The sequence below is a fragment of the Nyctereutes procyonoides genome, unplaced genomic scaffold (genome assembly GCF_905146905.1).
Source record: "Nyctereutes procyonoides isolate TBG_1078 unplaced genomic scaffold, NYPRO_anot_genome, whole genome shotgun sequence".
Taxonomy (NCBI): domain Eukaryota; kingdom Metazoa; phylum Chordata; class Mammalia; order Carnivora; family Canidae; genus Nyctereutes; species Nyctereutes procyonoides.
In genome coordinates, this window is record NW_026575141.1 from 4,231,999 (window position 1) to 4,253,481 (window position 21,483).

A 21,483-nucleotide genomic window follows, 5' to 3' on the forward strand; every position below is an offset into this window, starting at 1 on the left:
ACATAAGAGGAAGGATGGGGGTTCATTACAGTAAGATGGGATCAGGACTACACTACAGCAGAGGTCTCAACAGTGGGAACCCAGTCTTCCTGGAAGAGCCACAGAAAATGTTACTGAAGTGGTGATCTCTGAAACTGGTTTTAACACTGAGGAGGAGTTTAGCATTTGAAGATTCTAACATTTGGAGTAGTGACTAGCATTTCAGCTAGAGGAGTCAGTGTGGGAAGGTCATTAGGCTGGAAGGAGCTTTGTAAAGCCCTGGAAGCATCTTTCTCACATCCTGCAACCTCCCCTCACCAAAGGAGGGAAGGCTCTAATGTCAGACTTACTCTTACTGATTAATTTGACCTCATTCATAATAAAAGTATTGCTCCAACCCTGCATATGCATTTTATACCTGTTTACCTTTAATTGTGTAACAAAAGGCTTTCCCCTCCTTAAACTTAAAAACAAGACAGATCAGGAGATTTTACAGGAGATAGCCAAATGACCTCATTTAGTCTTTTGTTGGTGGTGACCTGGGATACCAGGTAGCTTTGGCTTCTTGCCCAGAATGCCACTCCTCACCCACAGAAGGTGACATTCTCCTTCGTGTCAAGGCCTGGATCCTACCCTCACACAGGTCATCTTCTTCCACATCTTTCCACTTGCACTCCCAGCCTTTTTTCCCTTCCTTGGTCTAAGCCCCTTACCTCCTGCTGAGTCCCAGTGAACATGTACCAAATCATGATTATACTGAAAAAAGAATGTTTTCAATATTATTTAAAAACTTAATCCTACTTGCTCTACTCCCTGAGCCCCAAGACTCTGCACATCGGAAATTAATTAAAAACTTTTAATTCCAGTATTATTCCCAATTTAGCAACTATCAGTATATACTCTTGAATCTTCTATATAACATGGATTTTCTGCAAAGGGTGCTATATGTGTTATTCTTTCGGCAGCGATATGCTGGAGCCATCTCAGACTGGTCCACCAGGGCCAACATGCTCATCTCTTCCTAACTCCATATTCACTGATGCCACTTTGGTCGCTGAAATAAGCAATAGTGGGAGTATTTATATCATGCAAATCAGCAAGTGCTACAAAATCAGGGCTTTTAACAATCAGAGCCGATTGTTAAACGTTTACCAGCACACCACCGTTTTAATGATTCTTTTGGTTTCCAGTAATAGAAACCCACTTGAGCTAGAGTAAGCAAAAAGGGGAAATTATTATAAGAATCTGCTAGTGAAGTGTATGATGTCTGTGTGCGTAAACAAATGGGTCTTAGGAATTAACTGGAACCAGGAACTTGAAAACCATCAGAACTTTCCTTTTTTTTTTTAATTTTTATTTACTTATGATAGTCACAGAGAGAGAGAGAGAGACAGAGACAGAGACAGAGACACAGGCAGAGGAAGAAGCAGGCTCCATACACCGGGAGCCCGATGTGGGATTCGATCCCGGGTCTCCAGGATCATGCCCTGGGCCAAAGGCAGGCGCTAAACCGCTGTGCCACCCAGGGATCCCCCATCAGAACTTTCCATGACATCTCTCTGCCCTTCTCTGTTGGTTTGATTCTTATCCTTCACTGACAACCTCCTTTCTCTGGTTCCCAATGTACATGAGGGGAAATGTTAACCCTGAAAATCTTCTGTAAGTCCAGTCACTGGAGACTGATCTCTTTCCTGGCCCCAATTCCAAAATCAAAGGAAGGGATTCTGATTAGGAAGGAAGTCCTACTGAATCCATGCGTGGATGGGGTGAAACTGGGATGGGAACAGGCAGGATCACACCATACAACATGCATGAGAATCAGGGGGAAAAGAAACTCTTGGAATTTCTCAGCGATTAATAACTCTCACCATCATCATCACAGGCCAAGCCCAGGCCCCATCAAAGAAACACATGCACTTTATTTGAAGTTGTATCTCTTCTAGGAAAAGGAGCTTCTTAAAGGGGCACCTGATCGGCTCAGCCAGGTAAGAGTCCTACTCTTGATTTCGACTCAGGTTATGATCTCAGGGTAGTGGGATCAAGTTCTGCCTTGAGGGCATGGAGCGCTGAGGCATGGAGCTGGCTTGAGATTCTCTCTTCCTCTCCCTCTGCCCCCCCACCCTCACTTGTGCACACTCACGCTCTCACTCTCTCTCTCTCTTAAAAAAACAAAACGGAGAGGCGCCTGAGTGGCTCAGTTGGTTAAGTATCTGCCTTCATCTCAGGTTGTGATCCAGGGGTCCTGAGATCAAGCCCTGTGTCAGGCTCCTGGCTCAGTGGAGAGGCTACTTCTCCCTCTCCCCCATTCCCCTGCTTGTGCTCTCTTGCTCTCTCTGTCAAATAAATAAAGTCTTTAAAAGAAAAAAAAAAGGAGCTGCTGTAAGAATCATAGAAGATAAGAAGATGCCTAAGACCTTGTATTAGCTGCAAGTCACAGGAAAAACAAGTTCAAATGGCCAATAAGGGTAATTTTCTTGCCCAAAAAGAAGTCCAAAAGTAGGATGTTTCCAGAATTTGTTTTTTTTTAATTATTTTTTTATTTTATTTTTTTTTATTTTATGATAGTCACACACACACAGAGAGAGAGAGAGAGAGAGAGGCAGAGACATAGGCAGAGGGAGAAGCAGGCTCCATGCACCGGGAGCCTGACGTGGGATTCAATCTGGAGTCTCCAGATCGCGCCCTGGGCCAAAGGCAGGCGCCAAACCGCTGCGCCACCCAGGGATCCCCAGAATTTGTTAATTCAGCAGCTCAGGACCTTGTCTCTTTCACATTCTTGCTCCAACACGTTTGGACTAATATGAGGGACACGGGTAGTGGTCACCATTGCAGCCATCGAGTGCAGGCTAGACATCATCCACCAGATGAAAAGGGACCATTTCTCCCCTGTGCTGGGCTTTAGAAGATTGAAGAATCTTTTCTCAGAAAGCCCCACCAGCAAACTGACCTTTCCAGAATCAGCTTCCATGCCCCTGCATGAACCACCTGAGGACAAGATAACAGGGTCAAGAAGGTAAGGCTCCCACAGATGCTTTCTGCACCTGGAGAGGTGCAGTCAGAGATGAGACCAGAAGCCCCTGGCCCAAGGTGACCATTTCTCCAAACCCTTTGTCCCACACCCAAGTCTCTGACCTGTTAAGTCTTCCTAACTCTGGCTGCAGCCCCTTCCTCTGGGACCTGGCTTTTATCCCCCTGCTTCCCTCTCTTGATTTATACTAATTAGTAGCAGAGTTGGCTCCCAGCCTGACATTCTCACCGCTAACTCAAGATTTCAAACACATGAAACTTCCCGGTGATAGGATGCCCTCCTGAACGGAGACAATAACAGACAACAGGCTCTGGTGATGAGGCAGCCTGAGAAACCATCTAGAAAGAGGCCAAATGCCGGAGATAAAAGGTAAGAAAGAACTAGAAAGGAGCCCAACCTGGAATTAGAACAGTTTTTTTTTTAATTTTTTTATTTATTTATGACAGTCAGAGAGAGAGAGAGAGAGAGGCAGAGACACAGGCAGAGGGAGAAGCAGGATCCATGCACCGGAAGCCCGACGTGGGATTCGATCCCGGGTCTCCAGGATCGCGCCCTGGGCCAAAGGCAGGCGCCAAACCACTGCGCCACCCAGGGATCCCAGTTTTTTTTTTTTTTTTTAAGTATTCCATGCATGCATGTCCTTTTGTGCCCTGAATTGAAATCTGCAGTGAGAAATAAGTTATTCAAAATAGGACAAGTATCATGTTTTTTCGTAATACATCCATCCTCTGCCAACCCCTTGAGGTCTAATAACTTCCAGTCTGCAAACAAAAAAAAAAAAAACACCTCAGTCTTCTGATTTTATTTGCAGCTTTGTTAAATTAGGTATAAAGTGCAACTCTCCTGTACACTAAACAGTGCCTATAAATGTACAATTCAGTTGATATGTAATAGATGCTAAAGATAGATAGATAGATGATAGATAGATAGATAAATGGCACATTCTCCCTTTTGTCTCCTTCTCCTTCCCCATCCCTGCACGTTTGTGTATAATTCATGTCTCCTCTTACCCTCCCCAGCACCTCTGGGAGCACATGTTCCTGACAGAGAATATCCAGGTGGCCTGGTACTTGGAAACTTGTCAGATGTTATTCAAAGCAATAAAGAACACATCATACAAGCCTTTGGTATATTGTTACAGGGAAATGCTGTTTAGAATTTACTAATTGGGAATTTGCGATAATTTGAGGAAGGGCTGGCTAAAGTTAACCTTTGTACTATCTATGGAAAAAAAAAAGAGTTCACTGAAGTTCTGAATAGTGTAAACAAGATTGGAATGGGGAATAATTATCTACTTAAAAGAGCCAGTTGTTTTGAAAAGCTTTAGAAGTATCCTTTTACATACAAACAGGGTAATTATGATTTAAACAAAGGCAGGCCTGTTTCTAAGCCTTCTTTGAAATGTCAATTACAAATTACTCTTGTTTATTCATCAAGGCAAAACCTACCCCTAAGTACCAGGCAACAGTTGGTTAGCTGGCTTCCATTTACTCTATTTGAAAATAATAAACCTAAAGTTCTTTTAAAGTACTATAGTTTAATTCAAGCTTTTCACTAATCTAGACATTTGCCCATCCTACAAGTATGGGCGAAGATTTACTAAGTACTAGCACACAACAGTGGGGAATGCATGGAGTGAGGACTGCCTTCACTAACTTAGGGAGAAGAGTTGGCTGATACAGAAAATCTATAAAGAAATCTATAAAGAGCAGTGGCTTTTATTTTGTATCTTACCAGAGCAAGAAACACATTTTGCATTGCAACTCAGTATGCACAGACTGAAACAAAAACAATACTTACCCTTATTATGTGCCATACGCTGTTATTTTCTATTTATTTTTTAATAAATGCTAGTCACAACCCTCTAAATTGATTCCACAATCTATGAATGGGTTGCTGTTTTGAAAACACTGGGATCTGTCGGGAGATATTATTCCATCCTGAGAGAAAGGGGTGGTGCTGGGAAGAGCTGTGGTTGCTCCTGGTTTCCTTGGCAGTGTCCTCTCCAGCTCTCCTCTCACATCGTTGGCCACCAACCTCACTGCTCTACTCACTGGACACTCTGTGCAAAGCTCATTCCTCTAGCCTCACCAGCCCTTCCAGCCAAGTTTCCAGTTCCTCCATGTCCTCCAATACATCTTTACTTCAAAAGACGCCCGAGTTCCCACCTGATCTATCTATATGTTGGCCAAGCTCACCACCGCAGATGAGGTGAGCTGATTCTATAATGCCTCTCCACTCAACAGTGGGGACCCTCCCCAACTTAACTGCTCCCATCTCTGATTCTTGGCTCCATTTTCCATTAACAGTCTTTCTCTGGTCTCTGGACTCAGTTTGGAATTTGGATCTCCCAAGTTCTTGCCTAATTGCTCTCCATCAAGAACATGGATAACATATTATCATCATGGTAAAAACATAATCTTCGGGGATCCCTGGGTGGCTCGGCGGTTTGGCGCCTGCCTTTGGCCCGGGGCGCGATCCTGGAATCCCAGGATCGAGTTCCGCATCAGGCTGGAGCCTGCTTCTCCCTCTGCCTGTGTCTCTGCTGCTCTCTCTCTCTCTCTCTCTCTCTCTCTCTCTCTGTCTATCATGAATGAATAATAAATAAATCTTAAAAAAAAAACATAATCTTCATGGCAAGACCCACCTCCCCCATGCTCACCAGCTGTGTGACCCTGGACATGTCATTGAATTTCCCTGAATCTCAGTTTCATTATCTGCAAAATTGGGAAAATATCTATTTTGCAGGCTGGTGAAGGATAATTAATCCTTATAAAATGCTTACTTCAGTGCCTGGCACATAACAACCATTCTCTAAACGTTACCTATTATCAGTATTTTTGTTGCTATTCTTATTGGCTTAGATTTAACCTACTGGTTCATCTCTTCTCCCACCAAAACCACACCACCCTGTCCTGGAGGACAGGTACTGGTTCAGAGTTTGAAGCTTCGTACCTTGTAGACACAGTTCCTGTTCCCCATCCCCTACCCCCTCTCTAAATACCTCCCTACATGCATCTCGCTTAGACCCTTGCTTCCATCCCAAAGTTCTCTGCGTAGAAGTTCTTGACCAGAATTATGATGCCTGATGTAAGTGGACAGGGGTCAGTTCTGATCATCTACCTGTATGAAGGGATAGGAGGCAATCCCAAGAATTCCATGCCTCCAAGCGAGCAACCCCAACAAGTGACCACCTTCTACCATGAAAACCAGAGGCAATCTACTTTATCCCATGCAGCAAGGGGGTGGGGGCACTGAAGAAGGGAATGTAGAGCAGCCCAGGGACCCCATCCTGACGGCTCATACCAGGCTTAGCATACAAGGCAACCCCCAGTAACGACTAGTGTTTGCAACCCTGGTTTCCTGAACCATCTGCTGCCTCACAGATACTGTTCCTGGCTCATTAATCCAGTTCCAAAGTGCCTGGCTATGCTCTTGTTCCTCCCCTACCATGTCCTTGCCTCATTCCATTGGTTCCCTGCATCTCTCTCCTTGGCTTTGGATGTCCTCCCAGCTATGTTTGGCCTCTGTTTTGCTTTACTGTATTCATGGATCACCCTGATCTCCTCACATTGTTAGCCCCTGGCTTAACTCAATCTTGATTCTTTCTTCTACCACCATTACCCCACCCCCCACCCCCCACCCCCACTATCTCCTACCTCCTCAATCTGGTCCAGCCCCACAGACAAGAAAAGTAGCAGTCTTTGATATAACTCTTCAGATAATGTTGTCATTAGTTTACATTCTAGACCCACCAACAAAACACTTGTGTCCTTACTCTGTTATCTGGAAAATAGTCCTCACCCTCCTTTTCCTGGAGAGAATATATCTGCTTGGACATGGCCTAGGCCTGTGGGAGAGGTGGTGATTGACTTACCTGGAAATCAGGATCTTTCATCTTCAGAGAATAATGGCTAAACTCATTGCAATTAAGAGCCCAAACTCTGAAGCCAGACAGTGTAGGCCTAAATCCTGTCCCTGCAACTTGCTACTATAATTGAGCTTGTTTTTGTTTTGTTTTCTTTTGTTTTGTTTTTTGAGTTTGAGTTTTTGTTTTGGTGCTATTTGGATAAACAACAAGCAGCTTGATCATATCAACTTAGAAATATCAGAATCATTCACTATGTGTTAGACCCTGGCCCCTGTCCTGCTCTCTACTTTCCTCAGCTTCTCCCTGTTGTGTTCAGGAATCCCCTTCTGCACTTATTTAACTGCATTATTTATCTGTCATGTTCTCTGGCACTGTGCTGGATCACAGAGATACAAAGATGACAAATCATGGACTCTGTATTGATTCACTTATCGATGACTGAGAGAGAGCAGGCAAGTAGGGGTGGGAGGTGAGGAGGGGCAGAGGGTGAGGAAGAAAGAGTATCTTAAGCAGACTCCACATTCAGTGCCACACCGTCTTGGGCCTCCATCTCACAACACTGAGCTCATGACCTAAGCTGAAATCAAGAGTCAGATGTTTAACCTACTAAGCCACCTAGGCACCAGATGGACTCTGCCTTTAAAGGTGGATAAATGGGGATCCCTAGGTGGCTCAGTGGTTTAGCATCTGCCTTTGGCCCAGGACGTTATCCTGGAGTCCTGGGATTGAGTCCCGCATCGGGCTGCCTGCATAGAGATTGTTTCTCCATCTGCCTATGTCTCTGCCTCTCTCTCTCTGTCTCTGTGTCTCACATGAATAAAAAATAAATCTTTAAAAAAAAATAAAAAATAAAGGTGGATAAATATATATAGGGGACAGAGAGACATGCAAACAAATCAATTTGTTAAAATGTTAAGGTGCTGGGATCCCTGGGTGGCGCAGCGGTTTAGCGCCTGCCTTTGGCCCGGGGCACGATCCTGGAGACCCGGGATCGAATCCCACGTCGGGCTCCCGGTGCATGGAGCCTGCTTCTCCCTCTGCCTGTGTCTCTGCCTCTCTCTCTCATTCTGTGTGACTATCATAAATAAATAAAAATTAAAAAAAAATGTTAAGGTGCTCCTGATTGAGCCACACACTGGGCTTCACACGCAGTACTGAGTCTGCTTATGATTCTCTCTTCCTCTCCCTCTGTGCCTCTCCCCCTCTGCCTCTCCCCCATTCTCTCTTTCTTTCTAAAATATATAAATCTTTGGGGAAAAAAATGTTAAGGATGCTGAGACAGAGAATTGTTGTTGTTGTTGTTGTTTTAGAGAAAGGGAGACAGAATCCTAAGCAGGCTCTATGCCCAGCATGGAGCCCAACTCGGAGCTCGATCTCATGACCCTGAGATCATGACCTGAACCAAAGTCAAGTTAGATGCTTAACTGACTGAGCCACCTAGGCACACTGAGGATGTCTCAAGGTATACTGGGACATAAGGGAGGTCATAGTGAGTTCTGCCTGAGGGAGGAAAGTTGAGGAGGGTGTCAAGGAGTTGTCAAGGAGTAGGGGAAGTTTTCATGGAAAACGCTGATGCTTGAGGTAACTCTTGAATTCTTCCTTTTTGCTCATGGCTTCAGACAGGTTCCAATACTCAGGCATTCTGAACAAGACAGTCTCCACAAATAAGCTCAGAAATGTAACCCTGTGTCCTAGATTCTAGTGGCCTAGTTCCAGTGGCCAGGGTTCCCACACTACCCGCCAGTTCCCTTTGTTGTAATCAGTTAAGAAAGCTACTATTAGCAGGAGTTAACTCCTGAGCCCAAAGTCATAACCTGTGGTCTCTGTCAGTGAGTCATGATAGGCTTAGTCCTTATTATCAGGCTGCAGTCTTTATCCTATTTATAATACCCAAGTCTTTCCCCAAGACTTGAGCCCTTCTTTGAACTCTAGCCCTGTCACTACAGTCCCTGTATTTATGTTCTCCTTGCAAGCCAGCCCTCTTCTCTGGAATCAGAGCCTTCTTTTCTATCCCAGCTGGGGTCCTGCTATCCATCCAGAGAATGGTCTCCAGAATGGCCACCCACCTAATCTACTAAGGCCTGCTTGAGTACCCCACTGCTCAGGTTCCTACTTAACCTGAAAAGCCCAACCCCATGTGTGTCTAGAATGAGGCTAACTTTTGATAACTCTCTGACCTAGCATTAGTTAGGTTCCTCTGAGTCCTCTTCAAGACCAGATCTCAACTTTGGTGTCCAGACCAGATTTATTAAGAATTCTGCTAAGTGGGATCCCTGGGTGGTGCAGCGGTTTGGCACCTGCCTTGGCCCAGGGCGCGATCCTGGAGACCCAGGATCGAATCCCACATCGGGCTCCCGGTGCATGGATTCTGCTTCTCCCTCTGCCTGTGTCTCTGCCTCTCTCTCTCTCTCTCTGTGACTATCATAAATAAATTAAAATTAAAAAAAAAAAGAATTCTGCTAAGTAAGTCTAGTAAGAGCCCCCACCGTTGATATCTGATCAAGGTCTTCATCTTCTATCCTTGATGTCTGAGTCCTTGGTTGCCTTTAGCAAGAATCCTGTTAGATCAGTTTAGCAGGAATCCCCCTACCTTGATGTCTCATCTTAGTGATTTTCCATTCACTGACTCCCTTACCTGCTCCTTGGCTATAAATCACAACTTGTCCTTGCTGTATTTGGGGTTGAGCTTGATTTTTCTCCCCTATTGCAATAGATTTGACCCCTATTACAATAGTCTTTTTCTTTTCAAGCAAGGGTTGGTAGATTTATTTTCTTTCATAGCACCTTGTGGCATAGTTATTTTTTTTCTTCAATCTCAACCTTATTGAGATATAATCCCAACTTAATTTTTTTAATTTTTTTAATCCCAACTTTATTGTATAAGGCAAAGGTGTACGATGTGATAATTTGATACGCATATATATTGTGAAAGATTACCACAATAAGATTAGTTAGCACGTCCACCACCTCACATGACTACCACTTTGTGGTGTGTGGTGAGAACATTTTAGATTTACTCTTAGCAACTTTCAACTATGTAATTGTAACAGTATTAACTAGAGTCACCACGCTATACATTAGATTACCCAAAACTTATTCGTCTTACAGCTGAAAGTTTGGACACTTTGACCAACATCTCATTTGCCATAGCCCAACCCCTGGCAACCACCATTGTATTCTGTTTATGTGTTTGGCTCTTTGAGATTACATATAAGTGAGATTATACAGTATTTGTCTTTCTCTGACTATTTGAAAAATATGGAGCACTTCATGAATTTGTGTGTCAGCTTTGCACTGGGGCCATGCTAATCTTCCATTGTTCCAATTTTAGTATATATGCTGCCAAAGCGAGCACTACAGTTGTCTTTTTTTTTTTACAGTTGTCTTAAATAAAGTCTCCCCTACCATATTTAACAAGTATCACAATAATTTTTTCTTTAACATTTGTCATGCCCTTTGGACAATAACCATGTGGACAGTCCACAGCCCAATAACACCCTGGGCCACACTGCCTTCCCTCCTTGCTCTACTCTGGAAATCAGGGTTTTGTTTTCAGGCTCTTGAGTTCTTTCTCCTCACCAACTGTAGCTGACACGCATGTAGCAATACAGCTCAGACAGAGTCACCTGAAAATATGGACCTGGAGAATATGGTCCATTCCATGCCAACCAACGTCACCTAATTCATCCAGTCAGTCAATCAATCAAAACATACAAATAAATTTAATGGTTTCTGGATATAAATATATTTTCAAAGAGCTTCCTTATTTGTATTACAGACATAAACAAAATACGTACACTCAAGGAATAAAATATGTCTTGTGCTCTTTTGAATTAAAAAATCATAGTAGAAGCAGATCTTTGATGTTCCAATGGTGCCATAAACAAATTCACTGGCCTGTTTTTGGACAAAGGATTATCTGAAATTTTACCTCTTGGGTTCCAAGTATGTTTTTGTTGTTAGTAGATAAACTTTATTGTAAAAGCCTCTGCACCTAGAGCTATGGTGATTTTTTTGAGTGTTTTATTCATCTCTTTCATCTGGCTGCAAGTAAGGACTTGATAAAACTCAAAATTTACTGAATTTTGTGTTAATTTCAGGTACACAATTTTCCTCTTGAATATCTGCCTTCATGTGGGTTGTTACTGAAGCATTTTGAAGGAAATGGCGGGTCAGCCATTCATTGGTTCTCATGGCTTTGCAGTGGAGGCAGGGCCTTTCCCTGATTTGGTAACTTCCCACATTCCTTTGCCTCTGAGCTAGTTTTCTCTTCCTAATACTCGCTGGTGACGGATGGTGTTCACTTTCACTCTCCTTCCATGAGGAGGCTCCTGAGTTAGATTCTTCACTGTCACACTCAGTAGTATCACTATCATGTTGGATCTGATTCACCTGGCTGAACTGAGAATGGCGCCTGGCTCGTCTTTGTTCAAGATAGGCATTGACCAAAGCCACTTCTGAATCAGTTACAGGAGTAAGTTGGTTCTGCTTTGTTTTTTTCATCATTTGTAAAGGGTCCCAGTCACCATCTTTGCTTTGCCGCTTATAGGAAGTATCTTTGCTTGCTAACAACCAATGAAACAAATCAAGATGTTAGGCATATCATTGGTTACTGTAACTTCGTATTACCTAAGGAGGCCTATGGCATGTATGGACTCACTGTCCGTTGCCATTCGGCAAGCCCAATTTTCTCTACTCATTTGCAAGTGTTGGCGGCTGCGCATTTTCCAGTATGACACCAAATCTCCTAAAGACCAGAAGGGTTGGGCGGCCCGGTGACTCAGCAGTTTAGTGCCGCATTTGGCCTAGGGTGTGATCCTGGTGACCTGGGATCGAGTCCCACGTTGGGCTCCCTGCATGGAGCCTCTTTCTCCCTCTGCCTGCGTTTCTGCCTCTCTCTCTCTCTGTTTCTCTCATGAATAAATAAATAAAATCTTTAAAAAAAAAAAAAAAAAGACCAGAAGGGTCAAATAGATGCTTGACACGTTGCTTTTGAAGCTTTGTGGACCCCCTGGTATAAGATCAAGGGAAAGGTCGCCAAGCTTTTTCAGATAGACCCTTTTTTCCCTTGCCTTGAAGTCTTACAGACTCAAGTATGTATGTGAATGTCATTTGGGTAGCAGGAAACTAAAAAGGATCCTTTCTTTATACAGTAGTGTGCTGGAGTTGTCTTCTACCAACTAGCTCACAAGAACAGATGGTTAAACTTACAGGAATTCTGTGACATGGTTGTTAAAACATAGCCATTAGTCAAAATTATAGTATACAAACTTACCATTGAATCCATTTATTACACATAAATGTTCAAAACTAATCACTTCCTAATTATTTTATTATATTTTATTAAGAAATAGCTCTTGAAGCTATTTACATCTGTTGTATCTGGATATTGGAAATGCTATGTAATGGTGTGCTACTGTGCGTCTCTTCCCAACTCCACTTCAGTAACATCATGTTGGTAATTTGAAATCAGTGTGAGTGGAATAAAAAAAAATCAACGAGCACTAAAAATCAGGTCTTGTGTATGGTCTTGTTGATTGTCTAGGCTTAAAATGATAAAGAACATGTTACTAACAGATTATATGTAAAAGTGTCCTCCTGTAGCCACTACATTGTGAATAGCACCCAAAAACAAGGAAATGTTCTTCCAGAGTATTCTAAAACTATTATCCAATTCAGCAAAGAAGTCACATCATTGACAACCAAGTTAAGTTGTAGCAAACATTTTCCTGCATCTTTCCCCTTACTCCTTGACATTCATATTGGATAACACTCATTCATCCATTGCCGCCATAGGTTGGCTAAGAATGCAAGGGTCTGGCAAAAATTAAGGGAAGTATTTTGCCAAAACTGGCAGTCTACATAGAATGTGCCATAAAGTGTATTATGTATTTTATTACCTGTAAATTGTGTGATATACATCCTTTATATCAACATTTTTTTTAAAGATTTTATTTATTTATTCATGAGAGACAGAGAGAGAGAGGCAGAGACACAGGCAGAGGGAGAAGCCGACTCCACGCAGGGAGCCCCATGTGGGACTCTATCCTGGGACTGCAGGATCACACCCTGAGCTGCAGGCTGTGCTAAACCACTGCACCACCCGGGACGCCCTCAACAACATTTTTTAAAAAACATGTATGTACACATGTACATTTTTGGAGAGCCAGTTTTAAACATTTAGCAGCACTGCTTATAGGTATTAAAAAGATGTCATATAAAGCTCACAATCCTGTAGCAACACTAACAATAAAGGTATTTAAAAGGCAAGCTATGGGCAGACCGGGTGGTTCAGTGGTTTAGAGCCGCCTCCAGCCCAGGGCCTGATCCTGGAGACCCAGGATCGAGTCCCACATCGGGCTCCCTGCATGGAGCCTGCTTCTCCCTCTGCCTGTGTGTCTACCTCTCTCTCTTCTTCATTAATAAATAGATAAAATCTTTTAAAAAAGTAAAAGGCAAGCTATATGAAGGAAGCATGCTGAGGAATGAAAAGAGCTTGAGCTCTACCCTACTACTAACTTGTGGCCTCTAACAGCTCTGCAAAAGCAGCTAAGCTATCCTATGCTAAAGCAGGGAGCCCATCCAAGAGCCATCACTGATCTGGGGAGTCCCTATAACCACTCTGGGCTGTTCACCTCTGTTGTTTGCTTTCTACATTCAGCATATATTTCTCTCATCATAGTCCAATATCAAATATGCACCAGCTCTCACCTTTACTGACTGATGTGCTGGTCCCACTGTCTTCATCTTTTTTCTTCTCTGACATCTGTTTCAGAAATACAGATTAGTAACAGCAATCTCTGTTGGTTGTTTTTCACTTACATTTACTTATAAAACACTGTTGCCCTAGACTCTTAGACAATGTCTAATTTTAAACGTTCAGGGCAATTCAATAAATTTTTATTGAGTTCCTGTTATAGTGATCCTCTCTTCTGCTGCTCACTGGAAGACCAGGCTTTTTTTTTTTAATTAATTAATTTATTTATTTATTCATGAGAGACACAGAGACAGAGAGAGAAAGAGAGAGGCAGAGACACAGGCAGAGGGAGAAGCAGGCTCCACGCAGGGAGGCCAAAGGACCAGGCTTTAATAGCACAGTCTGCCAAAATGTTTTGAACCAAACCAAATGGAACAAAGACTTGAGAGAAAATAATAGTGATAAGGATCTATAGCTTGTAAAGTTTTCCTGTACTCACATTGTAAAGAAATATCATTTAAATATCATTTAAGAACAGATTTGATAGTACTGGGATTCATTTTAAATTACTTTGTAAAGGATATTTTATCAGGTCACTTTAAAAATAATCCTTGAAGGGCAGCCCGGTGGCTCAGCGGTTTAGCGCCGCCTTCAGCCCAGGGCGTGATCCTGGAGACCTGGGATTGAGTCCCACATCGGGCTCCCTGCCTGGAGCCTGCTTCTCCTTCTGCTTGTGTCTCTGCCTCTCTCTCTCTGTATCTCTCATTAATAAATAAATAAAATCTGTTTTAAAAAAATAAGTAAAATAAAAATAAAATAAAATAATCCTTGAAGATCTTTACCAGAATTTACAAACTTAATATCTCCTGAGTCCTTCAGAAACTTTCCTCCAAAATGCAAACATAACATTTTACCTGTTTAATTTGGCAACAAAAAAGAAGTGGATCTATTTGAATAGTTCTAATTTCAAATATCCTAGCCCAATACTCCATAAATAAATTTATCCCATTGTTCAGATCAGTGTCCTATTTATTTTTTAAGATTTTTTTTTTTTGACAGGAGACGGGGAGAGCACACAAGCAGGGAGAGCAGCAGGCAGAGGGAGAGGGAGAAGCGGGCTCCCCACTGAGCAGAGAGCCTGATGTGGGGCTCAGTCCCAGGACCCCGGGATCATGACCTGAGCTGGAGGCAGATGCTTCCAACTAAGCCACTCAGGAGCCTCCAGTGTCCCATTTAAAAAAAAAATTTTTTTTTTTAATTTATTCATGAGAGACACAGAGAGAGAGGGGGACAGGGACACAGGCAGAGGGAGAAGCAGGCTCCATGCAGGCAGCCGGATGTGGGACTCGATCCCAGGTCTCCAGGATCACACCCTGGGCGAAATAAAGGCAGGCTCTAAACCACTGAGCCACCCAGGCTGCCCCAGTCTCCCATTTTTTGATGCTGAACATGATTTGGCTAAAATATAAATATAAAGCAACTCTTTCAGAATGTACCAAAACTTTAGAAATACTTGTTACATTTTTGATGCATAACAATTTTTACTTGGAATCTATCACCAGGAAATAACCCCTCCAAAGAGAGAAAACTTTGTGCACAAAAATTATCACAGTATAATTAGGATAATATAAAATTCAAAATTCAATAGCAGCCAATGGTTAAATAAATTATAGTATAATCATAATTTATAGTTGTAAAAATTATTATAATAAAAGCATGTCTCAACACGAGGAAATACATGTTATAATATTAAGTTAAAAATCAAGATGCAAATTTGTATATGCAGTATAATCACAAGTTAGCTAAAAATATGAAAAGAATTTAAGCAATGAACACAAGTGTTCGTTCTTACTTTGAGTGAAACAGTGATATTTTTTTAACTTTTCAAGTTGTCTACAATAGGGGAGAAAATGAATTTTTGTAGAAAGTCAAACTTCCTTCAGGTTGAAAGTGTCATACTTGGGTATTCATAACTACAATCCAGGATTCTTGACCCATTACTTTCTTAATATATGATCTCTATAACAGCAGGCAAGTATCTTTAAGAAGGTATCTCTACTTTTTGCGTCACTGTAACCATTCTCTGGAAACCTTAAGAGTGGAATCCTCTTTTGAGATATCTCTTTTAAGAATGATGGGGAGGGTTTATTTTAAATTTAATATGTATAGAGATAATTATTAAATGATTAGAAGTTTATAAACCTAGAAGTTCATAGCAGTTGGTTATTTCCATGTAGTCTGGAGTGGGTTTTTTGTACTTTTCTATAATTTCAATGTTTTCCATAATATATACTTTTGTAATGGACAGGGAGAAATGTTTAAAAACATGGATTACGTTTACATCATTTTTATAGAAATCTTCCATTTTTACCTGATGTCAAATCAAAATACAATCACAAAATCAAAAGAAAGATTTTGAAAAAAAAAGAAGAAAGATTTTGCATCAAGCTAAGTGGAATCACATGAACTGTGGTACCAAAAGCATTTTATTAACTGTGTGTGACTCAGTGAGTGAAAACATCAGCAGTGCCCGCCTGAAGAGTAGGGTAGAACCATGCAGAGAATTGGGCTATGGCTCTGCGTTTCTGGTCTTGGACAACTCTGCAATTTTACCAATTCACTTAACACCTAAGTTCAGTTTCCACATATACAAAATGAGATGCTAGGACTGGTATTGTTTGGAAAAAAAAACCCAGCACTAGCAGTCTGAATAAATACTAAACAAATACATAAACTAAATATAGTATTTATAGTGTCTGAAAGCAAAAGGGTAAATGCAACTTAAAGAGTGGCAAATCCTAAGGAAATCAGTGTGCTTCGCATTTGAGTATAATTACCACCACATTTCCATCACGCTTTTACCATTACTTCAAGGTTTGTAAATAAAGGCTCATAGTTTTGCAGAGAAAATGAAGATCAAAGTGAAAGAAAAATTCTATCCTTGACTAGCTCTCTTATGGTTCTCAGATTTCAAATCTGGGACCTTTCACAAGAAGCAGCTCAGCCAATTCTAACTGCCATAGAGGTACAGAGTGAAAGACAAAACCTCTAAGATAATTAGGGTTTTAATCAGCCCTGAATAGATTTAATTCAACATTTCAACTATGCTTTGAAGGAAACGAATTACATGGCAGGAAACCTGGGTCTATTTCTCCTCCAACACTAACCACTTGTGTGTGACATTGGACAAGTCACTTAATTTTCTTGGGCCTTATCAATTTAAAAAAAAAAAAAAAGGAAGGATACTGGTATCTTACTCCCTACAAAAAGGAAGCTGGACCGCATGCTCTCCTTAGGTCCTTGAAGCTCAGGCTCTGAGATTCCAAAAAGCTGATGCAAGCAAAGGGGTAGAAGAATAGTTTAGACCTCTTAAGTAGTCTTCATGATGAAATTGCCAGGAATCAATTTCAATTTTTTGTTAATTTTCTAAAGTAGCTTTTCTGGCCAACCCAGACAAATTCAATATACTTAGCTAGGGAGTCTAGGACACACATACGCGATCACTATTCTAAATATCCTTTTGGCAAAGTATCTAATTTAAGAAGCATTTAGACTTTAGAGGGAACTTCTTTAGTGGGAAGAGGTGGTGAGGGGAAGAGTCTTTGATTATTATAATGGAATCCAGCCGGCATAGACTTAACAAACCTCCTCCTCTTCATCTAGAGCTGATGCAGCAGTCTAGCTGGCCATTGCCAGCCCAGCGCTCTGGCTGTAATGCCAAATAATGGTGGTTTGATTAATCATCAGCCTGGTATTAATGGCCAGCAAGAACTCCATGTCAGCAATTTAGAAGACCTCGGTTGCTCATAATATGTTGGAGAGTCATAGTCCTGAAAAACTGGGCTATCTCATTCCTAAGAGGATGGTATTTTCTTCTGCTAGTAGGTGGTCTAGTGTGGTGACTTTTGCTTAGTTTAGTTTAGTTCTGCATCTTATCTTTCAGGAGAGTACATTGCCTCATCCTAAAAGCTCCTGAATCCTACAGCATGTATTTTATAAATATGACAACTTTTGTATCTTTGATTAGAATTACATGGCTACAAAGGAATTTGGAGGTCATTAACCAGTAGGGAAGTTTATCCTAACATTACATAGCCTATGGACAAACTGCAAACAACCTGAATGTCTCAGAATTGCAGATTTTTTATGGTGCAACCACAAGACAAATTTATGCAGTCATTAAGAGTGCTGCTGTGTGAATATGATTTGAGGAAGTGTTACAGTATAATATTAAGTTTATGAAAATATGTACAATTCTAACGATAATATCAAAGAGAGATGGAGGGAAAATATTCTAAGAATAAGAAAAAAAATTAGAATATACTCCAAAAAAATTAGAATATAACAATGATTATCTCTAGGAAATAGGATTATAGTAGTTTAAATTTCCTTCTTCATCCCTTTCTGTATTTTTGGACGCCCTAGAACAAGACTGCATTATTTTTAAAACTAGAAAACAAACTTTTAAAAAGTATTTTGATCAAAGTAAAGACAATTTATTTCATGGAAAACCCCTTATGATACAATATACATATCATTTTAAATGAAATAGGATATCCTACCCAGACAGAAGCCCGAGAAAAGAACAGCAGGACCAATATAATGATAAAATACCAAAGCAGGAAACTCCCTATGGCCCCGCAAGAGTCATCCTTCCGGCATTCATAATCCTGATTTGGAATGGTGAAACTTAAAGGCATGGGGGGAGGATCTACCTCCCAAAATAAGGAAAAAAGGTCTCCCATGATGGCTTCTTGCTTTGAAAATAAAGCATGCTCAAAGGAATGAAGATGACTGGGGAGTACTTCACTCTGTGTGTATGACAATTTCCTTGGCAACCTATTGTGACACGCTTCAGTAACTGTGACAGGAGCTGACAAACACTTATTGGATTTCTAAGTTTTGGGAAGATTTATATAAATTATTTCTATGACAGTTTATGGTATTTCCCCCATTTACATCAATAGGGTGAATTCTATCTTGATTTTTTTTATTAAACTTGTATATACTGTATTTCCTTTAAAATTTAATGTCTGTAAAATCTAAGTCTCTGAGGTCTCCATTCATCTTTTTTCAGTCTCTTTTGTATTTATTATATCACTGTAAATTAACCTGCACATGTCTAACGTGTTATAGACTGAATTGTGTTCCCCCAAATTCATATGAATATTGAATAACCCCCAACTTAACTGTCACCGGAGATAAAGCCTTTAAAAAGATACTTAAGGTTAAAGAGGTCATAAAGATAGAGCCGTAATCCAATATGACTGATGTCCTTATAAGAAGAGGAAGAAACACTGCAGGGGTGTGTGGACACAAAATAGAAGGCCAGGTGAAGACATAGAAGAAGGCCATCTTCAAGCCAAGGAAAGAGGCTTCAGGAGGAACCAATTCTACTGGTGCCTTGATCTTCGACTTCTAACCTGTAAAATTGTGAAAAAATAAATTTTTGTTGTTTAAGCCACCCAGTCTGTGGAATTTTTTATGGTAACTCTAGCAAACTAATACATAATGCCAGTTATATATCAAAACACTATATGGTGTTCCTTTTTAAATCTTCAATAAGTGCACAATAACTTAACAATATTGAGAGGAAATAAAGATGTGTCTGCTGTAGTGGTGCAAGGGTGGCTCAGTCTGTTAGCCATAAAGATGATTCTTTATCTCAGCTCAGGTCTTGGTCTCAGGGTTGTGAGTTCAGGCCCAGCTTGGGCTCCACGCTAGGTGTGGAACCTACTTAAAGAAACAACAACAACAAAAAAGATGTGTCTGTTGTAAATGATATCAAATGTATACAGTTTCTTTGGAAAGATACATGAGGTGGGGAGGAACCTGTGGTATTCTAATTTTGACTTTAGGTTGAATTCTTTAACTCTGAACAATTTTCGAGTTCATCTCTGAATCTAAAACTAAAGCAAAACACCACTGCTGCTAAGGCAGTCTAAAAATGATTAAAATCACAGTTTTTTTTTTTTTTATTCATGAGAGACAGAGAGAGAGAGAGGGAGAGAGAGAGAGAGAGGCACAGAGACATAGAGGGAGAAGCAGGCTCCATGCAGGGAGCCCAACGCGGGACTCTATCCCGGTCTTCAGGATCTGCGCTGGGCGGAAGGCAGTGCTAAACCACTGAGCCAACAGGGCTGTGCCCTAAAATCACAGTTTAAAAAGAAAAAAATCTGTTAGGTCTTTAAGAGCATAGCATACCTGCAGATTCCATTAATATGCAATACCACGAGGAAATTTAATTTGCTTCTATATGACCTCAGGTGCATTTTAGGAAAAATTTTGGTCACTGACATGTACATGATGTAACAATCCACTAGCTCATTGAGAAAAGGCGTGATGTTTTCATGGGGGTAACGTTTCTCCACGTGCCCAATGGCAGGTTCCCGCGCCCTGCTCATAGTGGCTGTTGGCCCTGCGCGTTAGGCCTGCGTCACCTCCTCCAGGAAGGTCGCCTCCTCCTCCAGGAAGGCCTCCTGTAGCCTGCCCATCGCACCCTCTCCGGGGCCCCACCCCCGCGCCCCACCTCTCCTGCCAGTCTAGTGCATCAGCCTGCTGAGCTCTTCCACACCCTAACCGGGGAGCTGCACTTTTACATCCCTGAGTGCACATTGTAGGCATTTGTATTTGTTAAATAAAACCAAACCGAGCTCCCCAATGAACTTTTCCCTCGGGATTAGAAGTTCTTCCGAAGAATGTGCAAGAAAAGTAACGATTGGATTTTTTTTAAACCTTGAAACCACTAGCAACTCTAACATATCGGGATTTTTCTTCTTACTGCTGCATTCTTTTTACGAGGATATTTAAGAATTTACATCAGGTCAGAACACTTGTTTTTTTTAAGAAATGCTTTGTCGTCGCTGATGGGTGTCTGGACACGTTACTTACATCCTCTTACGATTAGCTACCCTGCATAATAAAATCTGCTTAAAAATGTGAGTCCAAAAATAATGATAAAAAAAATTTAAAAAGTGAGTCCATGGGATCCCTGGGTGGCTCAGCGGTTTGGCGCCCGCCTTTGGCCCAGGGCGCGACCCTGGAGTCCCGGGATCGAGTCCCACGTCGGGCTCCCGGTGCATGGAGCCTGCCTCTCCCTCTGCCTCTCTGCCTCTCTCTAGATCGATCATGAATAAATAAAATCTTAAAAAAAAAAAGTGAGTCCATAAGTGCGCTAAGTAAGCTAAAATTATATTAATAGATAAAAATTCAGCTTGTTACAGTTATTACTTTTTACTGCGGGTTCAGAACTTGGTCTGAATTTCTGCTGCCCAGCCTTCTCGCTGCAGAAGAGCGGGAGCCACACACACTAAAGCTGTCTCCCTGGTAACGCTCCTAAGTTCTCGTCCCTCCCCCATCCTCCTCTTCTCGCGAGAAGGTTCGTTCTTCCGGTGACTGTAGTCCCGCCTGCCGGGTGCCTTCACCTCCCCGTTTAGCTTCGCGCATGTGCAGTAGAGAGTGGCGCGAGCCCGCGGCTTCCGGCCGAGGAACATGGTGCGTTTTCGGGGTCATGTTTGTGCTTCCTGGACGTGGAGCCCATGCGGGCCGTGGGATTTCCGCGACCGTGGATCTGTCGGGGGTTCAGCCAGAGGGGGTGGTGTGTGTGGCCAGGCCTCCCACCAGCTGTAGCGGAAAGGACAAAAGCAATAGGGGCTGCTAAAATTTGTGCTGGGAGACGCAGGGAGGGAAGCTCTCGGGACTGGGAAGCTGGACCCGCGGACCGGGAGGCGGGAAGAGTGCTGCTCTGCGCTCTGCAAGACTCCCCTCCAGATACGGAGGAGGCTTCTGTTTGTCTGAGATGAGGCCTCGCGAAACGAGGGAAATCGAAATCCCACGTGGACGCAAACGGCACACTCCCCAGTCGCGTCAACCCTCTTCACCTTGCGTGTTCACCCTTATAAAACCTGA

The 21,483-nt window shown here is 42.0% G+C and overlaps 2 protein-coding genes and 1 non-coding gene across 3 annotated transcripts in view; 1 reads left to right on the top strand and 2 right to left on the bottom strand.

Annotated features, from left to right (window-relative positions):
• Positions 1-10,130: 10,130 nt before the first annotated feature.
• LOC129498307 (U6 spliceosomal RNA) lies at positions 10,131-10,233 on the bottom strand. Its single transcript, XR_008662099.1, has one exon. It is a non-coding gene; the product is annotated as a U6 spliceosomal RNA (small nuclear RNA).
• Positions 10,234-10,946: 713 nt separating this feature from the next.
• On the bottom strand, positions 10,947-18,320 carry SSMEM1 (serine rich single-pass membrane protein 1). The gene is made up of 3 exons (XM_055307298.1): positions 18,138-18,320; positions 13,590-13,644; positions 10,947-11,443 (listed from the first exon to the last, which is right to left on the bottom strand). Exons 1-3 carry the CDS (start codon positions 18,318-18,320, stop codon positions 10,947-10,949), a joined length of 735 nt encoding a protein of 244 aa, XP_055163273.1.
• A 2,691-nt stretch (positions 18,321-21,011) lies between these two features.
• The window catches only part of TMEM209 (transmembrane protein 209), a 29,397-nt gene continuing 28,925 nt past the window's right edge, over positions 21,012-21,483 (top strand). The window contains exon 1 of the mRNA XM_055307269.1: positions 21,012-21,069. Coding sequence (XP_055163244.1) covers positions 21,067-21,069 — 3 coding nt within the window. The 5' untranslated portion in view covers positions 21,012-21,066. The remainder of the gene's footprint in view (positions 21,070-21,483) is intronic.

Bases quoted from the DNA above. Each gene is read 5' to 3' on its own strand.
- SSMEM1 (XM_055307298.1), bottom strand. From the start codon at position 18,320: ATGGGAGACCTTTTTTCCTTATTTTGGGAGGTAGATCCTCCCCCCATG. The intron at 13,645-18,137 runs GTAGGATATCCT...TTTCTGAAACAG, and splicing joins TTTCTCGGGCTTCTGTCTGG to ATGTCAGAGAAGAAAAAAGA. The intron at 11,444-13,589 runs GTGAGAGCTGGT...ATTGGTTGTTAG, and splicing joins CAGCACATCAGTCAGTAAAG to CAAGCAAAGATACTTCCTAT.